We start from the raw sequence: 10,047 nt of genomic DNA, 5'->3' as shown, positions 1-10,047 counted from the left end.
TAAAAATCAAGAGATTCATTACATGAATTGTTTTTTTTTATTAGTGAAAATAAATTAAATCCATCTGCTGAGAAAGATGCAATCTTCAGCGCAACATTTTTAAAAGGGGAATTTAGACCATATACATTCTGAAAATGAAGTAAAATATTTCAATACTTTATATTAAGTTAGCAAAATTCTAACATTGAATAATCAGTTAGTAGTTACATTTTACAATTAGGTGTTCCTTGTGGCCGGTCTTTGCTAACTGACACCAATTTGGCTGAAAATCCAAAATAATTGTAATTTCCATCTGCATGGAAAGACTTGGTTAAATGCAACAGTATATTGCAGCAGATTGTGGCGGTGTGCATGCAACAACTCACCTCATCTTTAGTAAAAAATTATTTCTAAGTGACTAGTAAAAAAAAACACCACAAACTATGTCAGCAAATACCTCACAGCAAGTTTTATTTATACATCCAAAAACAAAAGATCAAATTTCTCACACTATATACAGATATTACATACAGTGTTTGTACACATATTACATAATTTGTACACAAGAAAAATATACATAAAAATGTAAACCTTTGTATACAAAAAATACCTTAGACAAATTAAACAAGGACCAATAACAAAAGGTGACTAGATTAGCTCATCCTATCCTTAAAAACAGTAATACAGTACATTCAATGAGTATAGGAATTTGTCAGCCATCTCTGAATTCAAGCAGTTAAATGTGCCTACGGTACAAGCCCTGTTAATTTTGTTCTACGTGGTTTTTGGGAGAGTAAACTGGTGCAGTGACTAATCTCATGCTATGTAGATACAGCAGTAATGCCTTGCAAACATTTTCATCCAACTTGATTTATTTTATATTATTTAACTTTTATGGGCACTGTGTTTATGACTTAGTTACAATACTGCAGTCACTGAGAAGCCCAGTCGTCTCTGGTGGAGCTACGGGTTTACACTTCATTATGTGTTTTCTCTTTGGAAGGGAGACAGAACTGGGCCTTCTCACAGCTGGGAGTGGGGGGGTGGTCTGGTGCAGGCTCAGAGCTGGTAATGTAGGCAGCTGTTCATTTAATAAGCGTCCAAGCAAAAAAGGCAAGACAGACACGGGACTTGTGAAACACCACCAACCTCATCCACTCCTGTGCAAATCTGTTGGAAAAACAATATACTGTAACAATCTGTTTTTCTCCACGAAATTAAATGGCAATGCATATATTTCTATGTTTCATACCACCAAGAATCAAGCCAGTGACCATAATCTAAAAATATAATGCTCTCACACAAAAGGTTGCTTCCCCATGCAAATCTCAAAACTTCTTCCTGGAGTTTTAATAGCTATCAAAAATACTATCCCATCAGAATATCATTTGAAAATTAAATGACAGCATACAAACATTGCTCCCTCCAACTTGCAATCATTTTTTTTTTAAACAATGTTTTTATTAATGTTTCATTGCACTTGCAACCATTTTTGATAGCCATTAAAAACAAGACTCATTCTACAAGACAGTTTCCACTGAATACATTGCAAATAACAATTTCAAGCCATTGCTACTCAATAATTTACCAACAAACCCCAAGATAGACTTGCTACTCTATATTTCTAATACGCAACAACGCCTGACAATCTGTCAAATGTCTAATATATCTATCAAAACCATGGTTGTACTGCTGTATGAGTCGGTAACAGACGGGAGGAGCCCTCATGTGGTTATTTAAAATTAAAATCCGACCCTATGTTTGCATCATTGAGCTTAAAATCATTTTATGACTTTTAGAGTATATCAGACACTGCTTAACACATCAATTGATACCATTAAATCACCTACCTAATCCCTCTCTGGGTATTCTGGCCTTGTTGTCTTATGGTGGGTTTCTTTAGAGTCCTGACACTGAATTAGTAACCATTGTATATGTGGACCAGAGAGCACCTTTGAGAGTAGACACTTAAAGTTCCTGGATTACACCATCATCACCCCTACCATTAACACTGAAACTCATTTATTAGCCTTAAAAATCCACTCAGTGTGAGAAGTTAGGCTGACCTGATTACTGGTCAGTATAGGCTCTAGTTCTGAGTGAAACTGCTGTAAAATAAAAAAGTTTGCAACAGTTATAGAGGCCAAAATATATTCCTGATCCAGCAAGTGAAGCTACATGTAATGAGACCAATAAAATGCCTTACAATGCTAGAGTTATGTTAATGTATTTATTGCTTTAAGAAACTATATTTACCTTCAAGTGTCTACTAGGCCACTCAGAGTCCCACAACCAACGGTGAGGTCAGAGATTTTGACATCTGAGCAAACCAATAAATGAGCACATATACAGTATACACAATATAAAAACAGCTGTTTAAAAGTATTTTGGTAAATAGATATGACTGTGAAATCTGACTCCGTAAGATTCTATATCATGATAACAGTTAAATAGCTTGAAACATAATGGGTCACAAATATCACAACCTGTACTCTTTGTTTTTCAGGAGGGTGACAGAAGCAGTGTATGAAACAGGTGGGAAATTAGAAATGCAAGGGCTATCGTAGCAAGGCAGGGTACAGTTGATCATTTAAAGACAGGATTTTAAGTGAAATTAACTTGAAACTTTAACTGGCAAAGCAAACAAACCGACCACTGATTGAGGCTTCTACGTCAACGAATTCTGAGCACTGCGACAGATAATCTCTGCTAAGGTCCTTCCACCAATTTTCACCTGTTTATTTCATCACAAAATCTGACAGATACTCCCTGTTGATGAAACCACAAGGCATCAAACAAGTGGACTCACACTGACTTAAAATCCCAGAGACCACCTGGCTACAGAATAAAAGAATGGAAATAGAAAATATTGAGGAAAATCTGAGGTTGTGCAAATTCATTATCAAATAGTGCACTATTACCACATTGCACACATGTAGCAGATGAAGAGGGATGGTCAATCAGGAGCCAGTCGACTGAATTGTAAGTGACTGTGAGTCCACAGACCATCATGTGGCCGCTGCAGGCCGACTGCTCTCATTTACTTTGCGTGAACGGTGGTGTGGCGCTGTTGGCACTTGCAGCGGTGGCACTAACTATGGAAAAGCCAGCGGGGGGCGCTGTGGAGCTGTGGCTGGGCTGCACGTCTTTCGGGATGCCACTGTGGGAGGCCAATTGATGGCCAAAGGCCGCGCTGAACTGTGGGAGCTGTTGCTTGGGCTGTGTGGAGGTCAAAAGATCGTGTGAAGAGGATGGGAGGGAGGATGAGGGGGAAGGGGATGACGTCAAACCTGTCATGCCACTCTGGGGCATCGCTGAGAGCGCAGCCATGGGCTGCAGCGTCACAGAGTGGGTGGTGGCCGGGGGCGTGGACAGGGAGGTGGATATGAGATGACTTTCTGATCCTATGAGATTGCCAAACTGCGTGGGGTCTGTGAGGGGGAGAGGGAGATTGTTCCATGATGAGCGCGGGGGTCCTGGTACCCCACTGAGAGGGACTTCCAGCAGTAGAGGGGTGTCTGTCTGGAAGGAGGTGGCATGGGGAGAAGACATGTGGTCACTGTATGGGGATGGCACATGCTCACTGCTGTAGTGGCTGCCTTGGGGTGATGATGTGGGCGCATGCGACTTGGCCAGGACGTGGGACGTGTGTGCCCGGGAAAACGTTCGCTCTGTTATGGAGGTCTGAGTGAGCAGGGAGGTGGTGGAGTGGGCTACTGTAGAAGAAGATGAGGTCAGGTTGGAGCATGACGTCTGGGGCTGGTTAGCAGGCTGAGATGGCGGCGAGGGGGGGAAGTGACCCCCAGTGGACTGCAGTAGGTTGTCCTCCAGCTCGAGGCTAGTGAAGTTCTCTGTGGGGATGCGGCTGTTGAGCAGGTCCCCCATGCCCCCCGCCTGGACTGGCCCAGGGAACACAGTCATGGCTCGGTGGTCCACTCCTTCAGATGGGGCCAGGTCTCCCATGGAGGTCAGGCACACCAAAGAATCTGGGTAAGACCCCATAGCCTGCAGTGCTCGCACCAGCTCCTCAGCCTCCTCTGTGGTGGGCAATAATTCCCCATTTTTACCTACACACACACACACACACACACACACACACACACACACACACACACTTACACTTATTATAAAAATCACATACAAGGAGGACTTTGTTAGAATACGCATGAAAGAATGAGCTGTATGACAACCTTCAAACAAGTCGAAGTCCTGCAGGTCATCAGGTAGTCTGGGTAGCACATCGGAGAAATCCTCCTGGTTTAGTTCGAGGTCATTTGGAATGTCTGCCATTTCATTGGTGATATCGTCAGGAAGCTCCTCTGTACTCAGGTCTGGAGTTGAAGGGCTCCTGCCACAAAGACGAGATTAAAAACGGCTTAGTTAAGGAATACAAAATGCTACTGTAGAGAAGGAGCCGTTCAAACGTGTGTGACATGAGAGCCTGTGAATGAGGGTATTCTCCCTGACACTGGTTCTCTGCACACTACATTTTTAAGTCAACAGTGTAGAGAAACGAGTGTAGCAGACCTGATGCTGGCCTGTGACGGCATTGCTAAGCTTGTAGAAGGCATTCCCAGGTTCCCCTGTGGCAACGCTGGAGGGATGGGTTTCTGAGGCCTCCGTGGCCCTCTCCTCCTCTTCTTCTTGTGTTTTTTGGTGAGAGCCGGGGGTTTGGTCTTTTTACGCGGCTTCCGCTGTTGCTGGTGCTGCACTCGTCGTTTACCATCCCCTCGCAGAAAGTTATCCTGTGAGTTATGTGTGGTAGAGCATCGAGTCATCATCAGATTGATACCATTCTCATGTCTATGAGTGTTATCGATTGTCTTGTCTAACTCGGCAAAAGAGAAGGTATTTCCAAAATGTCAAAACTGCCCTTTGAATATTGAACTCACCATTTTTTTGGCATGCTCTTCACAGAGTGGAGTCTGGTGCGTGATATCAAACACAGGGATGGAGCACTGCTGACCATCTGCAAATCTGGCTGTGCAACTAGCAAAGAGCTGCTGGGAACGATTCAACAGGATGTCTGCAGAGTACAATAAAGGAAATAACAATACACTAGACAGAGCATGTGATACTCTGTGGTGGTACTCCAACACAAAAGGAATACTGTACATCACAGTATGCAATGTAATATAATTTAAAACATGTACAACTGAAACTGATAAAACCATATTTTCAATTAGAAAACAGAAGCCATTCTTCTGCACTTGTAGCGACCAACTGTACAATCAGCGATGTAGTGGAAAGGATACGCTGAAAGCAGTGTCGCGTGAAGGGCAGAGCCCTGTTGTTGCAGGCCTGGCCCTTTGTGCTGCCACTGCAGGTCCCCGTATCTGTGTTCTGCTGGCTTGCTGGAGCCACACTGTAGAGACATACAGACCCAGGACTGAGCGAACAGTAATAACACCGACAACACTCCACGTGTGTTATGTTTTGTATGTTTCAAATCAGGAGATGAAGATCGCAAGATTAGAAGATCAACAAGTCAGTCATAAAAGCACATTTTGCTAGTTGCGCTGCTATAAAACACAGGTGGGTGATGGAAGGTTTGTGACTGGTTTAACAATGCTGGCACCTCCTAACACATGGGAGTTGATCTTACTGTGACTATATTGCAATATGTGAGAATACCTTGAAGAGCTTCGAGAGGCACCACGTAACTCCTGGATCAGCTGCCCAGCACAGTTGGGGTTGTTACTGGCAGCGTGCAGCAAGGCTTTGCGGAAGGCATAGCGGTATCTCTTTTGGCGGATACTCGCCCTCTCCTGCCTGCACATGTGCTTGTATTTCTCCTGGAGATAGGAGCAAAGCCTAAGTAGCCGCGTTCTCCGCGAGGAACCGCTGTCATCTTCCAACCTATTTAGAAAACAATTAATAGCAGTCATGACGAGACGCGTCAGGTCAAAGTTTATACTGTGGGGTTAAGTATTACGATACCGACCCATTCTGTGGTCTCCAAGAGCTCTGGAAAGGAACAAATGTCTCTGCCTCCTCTTCATCATCATCATCAGCACTGTCTTCTGACCAGTCCAGTCCTGGAAGAGAACTTGTTAGAGCAGCTCAGCTATGTCAGCAGGCTCAAATCTCAATTGCCAAACTATATCTGAACTATCTTAGACAGTCCCTAAAAACTGCACATTGAATTTATACGTAAGAAAAAAGTGAGTGGTAAATGCATTTAAATTAAGCACCTAGATGAGGAAAGAGGTCTCCATGCTCCTCGTGTGTCTTGGCACAGAGCTGCACCAGATGTTGCAACCTGGCCATGCAGCTGGCAGAAGGTGAGAAGGCAGCGGGACGCATGACAACCATGTGCCGCTGATTGTTACTGCCACTGTCCTTGCAACTGATAGGCAAGTGAGTAGCAGTGAAAGGCATTTTCCTGCTGAGTGATGGCCCAGAAGGTTGCACTGGACTGGGTGCTGCATTAGCGGGCATCCCTGGAGGCAGAAAGTTGACCGTCTGAGGTGGTGGTGGATTGCATAATAAACCCTGCTGCTGTCCTGGAAAGATGAAGGAAGTCACGCTGGAGTGCTGGGGTGGCTGGAGAAGACCTGACTGCTGCCGTGGGAGATGAGTGTTGAGCGGCGAGGAGGGGAGGACACGGGGGGCAGGGGAGGGACTAAAGTGCTCAGGAGGTGGCTGGAAGAGGTCTGTGTCATGGCAAAGTTTCTGGTTGAGCACCAGCCGACTCTGTACTTTCTTCTTGATGGCGCTGCCCTTCCAAGCAGTACCCACCTCCTCCCCATCTGTGTCATCCTCATAAAAGGCAAAAGGGTCCAGGAGTTCCCCATCAGGGAGGGGTAACAAGCGTGTACAGGGAGGAGATGGCGGAAGCTCATCTAGACCATTGGGAGCTTTCAGAGCTAGAGAGGGCACAGTTATGTTGAGAGCCACTGACTCCAGGTGAGCCCGTGAGCGCATTTCCTCCAAAGCATCATGTTTCTTTTTCCGTTCCTTCTTGGGGATAAAGCCCAGAACCTGCAGGTGGCTGTTACAGTATCTGTAAAACAAGAACACATCCTCAGCATACTGTGAACAGAATAATGTTTTCTGCACAGCAGAGTGGAATATGCTAAACACACATGCACACAAACATACACACCTGCGGTCCTCCGACTTGGGGATGGGGTTGGTACATCGCTGGCTGTTGTACTTGGCCACATATTCACATTGCTTGAAGGGGGCTGTTTTATCCTCCAGAACATGCCGGATACAGAAAGCATAGCCATTTAGTCTGCGCTGCTTGCAGAGCTTTGGGCTGTACGAGCACAACGGCTTATTGTCCACCTCTGAAAAGTGTATGTGTTTGCCTTCATACATCACGTGACTCTTGTTCTTGACAACATCAGCTGATGGGATAAAGTCAGGGGAAACCAAGAATTACATCACTAACACTTTATACTGTAGAGGTACTGTATACTTGAGAGGCATGGAAATAGTCACGTCTACAACAGGTGACCGTTTACCCAGCTCTTAGCTAATGTATGTATTTAATGAGAATAAATAGCCAAATAATTATGCAATATAATTTGCTGCGTTGTTGATGTCATGTTAGAAAATGATATTTCAAGACATACGACTGATTTCACAATTGCTTATCGTTAAACTACTGTTAGACTGTATATTGTGAATAATAAATATTGCAGTGACATTTTATTACTTATTTGAGAACATTTTAGTCTAGACAAACTTTGCTACTTAATACTAGTTGCTTTCACACCTCATTTTCAATGTCAAAATATCTCATTGATAAATGGGTGGTAAACAGAGAATAGGTAATTCTCAGAAAGTCCATTCAATTATCCCTCAAGCTAGCACTTAAAAGATAATTTGATGGTGGTAAAACAGTATATTGCATGACAGCGGTCTGACTCTGCATTACAGTGCAAAAGCTAAAAAAACAGTCACTTGCTAGTTTGAAGGCATAATTACATTTTAAAATGTAACGCTTCATAAATAAACAAGCATACAAACAGGACGCTGCGAGTATATTACAATACATTGTAATGGTAATTGTAGCGTTAGCTGCCATGCTTGAGTAGGAATTTAGCTGCTACTTTTAACTTGAATTGTGTGTTTTTAAAATAGTGCTGAGAGCCTATAAGAGACCCTTAGAAATGAGAAGGCAATTAAGATTGTCTTCTACTTTGTTCTTTAAAAAAATAAGAAGAAAAAAGAACAGTGTTCACACCTGCCCAAACGAACCACACAAAGGGGGTTGATGCTCCAGGGTTCGAATCAACAGAACTAAACAAGGCAGGTGTGAAAACTCCCATAGTATCTCTCAATAACAAACTTTATAAAAAATATTGAGTTAAAATCTCAAAATAATGACTTAGCTAGTATCTCAATGACAAACTTTCCCAAAATAAACTAACTTATTGTTATAAGTTAATTATTATGTTTGAGATAATACAGTTAATTCATTAATTTGCGACAAAACTCCACGGCAGGTAACCAACTCATAACGACAATGAGTTACAGGATCTATTTTTTTTTTTTCAACACATTGGCGGAAATGGGCTTCCACAGATCTGGCAGCTGAGGTACGTGTTAGCTAAAGTGTCATCTGTATCAGCCTGGGTTCACGTTAACAACTTTAGATATGGAGAACCGGACAGGCAGCAAACGGTGACTAACGTTAGCTTACCAACATTAGCTTGGAGCCGATGGACAGATGTGAAACTTTACAGTATGAAATTCCAAACGTATACGTGTAACATACCCCCGTGTCCTAATCCATAAGACACAGCTTTATCCATTTTCAGGCAGAAATACAATTTTATTGACATAGACCAACCACGAAAAGTCAAATTTACTAGTTAGCTGACAAGCTATCAAAGCTAAAAACACAGATTAGTAGGCGGTAGCTAACCAGGAAACGGAAACGAATGGCAACACTATAAAATGTCTATTTTCAGTTTAGTTACATTAAGAAAAATGCAAGTGTTATCATAAATTACAAGCAATAATTGACCCCAATCGTGGGATTTTTGTGTTTATAAAAATCTGACATTTATGGCGAAATACTCTGAAACAAAGGGTCTGCATTCGAGGCTTAAGGCCTGTCCCCAAAGGCCTCTGTAATAATCGATATGAATTATTCGTTACAGTGTGACATTAGCAGGCTACAGGACTTGAGATTGTCAACATTGCATAACTCCTCACATCTAGTTAAGGCGCTGAGTCATTTAGTAAGATCACAGGTCATAAAATAAATGAGTCATTAATAAGAGGCCTATTAGCTTCGATAGTACAGCGGACTCTAGTTGGACGCCCGGCCGTTTGAAGCCTGTGCAAAACGGTACACTCAAAATCGAGACCGAGGCTGCATACGACTTCACTTACCTTGAATTGGTACGGGCTGTGTGAGGTATTCGCTCCAGATAGACGGCCGAAATGTCTATTAGAATCAGCTAGGCTATTTGTGCATCGATATTCGAGACAGGATAATAACAGTGATCTTCATCGAGCTCGGTATATCTTGAAATAAGGATGCATTTAAATATAAGCTATCCAGAGCAAATTACAAGCAGTAGGCAGGCTGCTGAGGATTTTTGTTGGATCCACAGCAGACTCCTCACAGCACCACTACAGGCACTGCGAGGACATGACAACAATCCGCTCAACAACAACAACCTCTCCTACCATATTGGAAATTCAACTTTGTTAAAAGCCCCTACAGTGTGGAAGTGTCATGTTAATCTCTTTATAACAGAAAATGCAGTTTGTGTGAATGACATTGCCGTTTACATTTTTCAAATTTGAAACAACTGGGTTAAATAATATTGACGGATGGGTCCTGCAAAATGTTACAGTGTAAATTCCGACTGGACCACGTCTACCGTCCTCCGTATGAATGAGTTACCAGCCCTGCTGCCACTGTTCACTGATTATGGACCATGTACAAGACAGATACAGGAGCTCGAGACTGGAAAAGTTGACTCGTGGCACATCAAAACAGGCCAGTACCATCACTTGTACATATTTATACTTTTAACTTTTTTTTTTAATAGGAGCACAAACTTAAATAGGTGGTTTACAAAGATGCATTAAGCTTAC

General features: G+C 42.8%; 1 protein-coding gene across 1 annotated transcript; it reads right to left on the bottom strand.

Moving 5' to 3' along the window:
• Positions 1-1,253: 1,253 nt before the first annotated feature.
• ino80da (INO80 complex subunit Da) lies at positions 1,254-10,039 on the bottom strand. The gene is made up of 10 exons (XM_078261948.1): positions 9,334-10,039; positions 7,088-7,334; positions 6,174-6,985; positions 5,924-6,017; positions 5,614-5,838; positions 5,235-5,344; positions 4,872-5,005; positions 4,507-4,724; positions 4,170-4,327; positions 1,254-4,046 (listed from the first exon to the last, which is right to left on the bottom strand). The coding sequence occupies exons 2-10, from the start codon at positions 7,303-7,305 to the stop codon at positions 3,016-3,018; spliced, it is 3,000 nt and encodes a 999-aa protein (XP_078118074.1). The 5' UTR covers positions 7,306-7,334; positions 9,334-10,039; the 3' UTR covers positions 1,254-3,015.
• Between the last annotated feature and the right edge of the window lie 8 nt (positions 10,040-10,047).

The sequence above is a fragment of the Sander vitreus genome, chromosome 11 (genome assembly GCF_031162955.1).
Source record: "Sander vitreus isolate 19-12246 chromosome 11, sanVit1, whole genome shotgun sequence".
Classification (NCBI taxonomy): Eukaryota; Metazoa; Chordata; class Actinopteri; order Perciformes; family Percidae; genus Sander; species Sander vitreus.
This window is presented reverse-complemented; position numbering and strand designations above follow the sequence as displayed.

What these genes read in the sequence shown, in the direction of transcription:
- ino80da (XM_078261948.1), bottom strand. Translation starts at nt 7,305, where the DNA reads ATGTATGAAGGCAAACACATACACTTTTCAGAGGTGGACAATAAGCCG. An exon ending in TCTTGGAGACCACAGAATGG is followed by an intron (nt 5,839 to 5,923) that starts GTCGGTATCGTA and finishes TTTTCTAAATAG; the next exon opens with GTTGGAAGATGACAGCGGTT. An exon ending in GGACTTCGACTTGTTTGAAG is followed by an intron (nt 4,047 to 4,169) that starts GTTGTCATACAG and finishes GTGTGTGTGTAG; the next exon opens with GTAAAAATGGGGAATTATTG.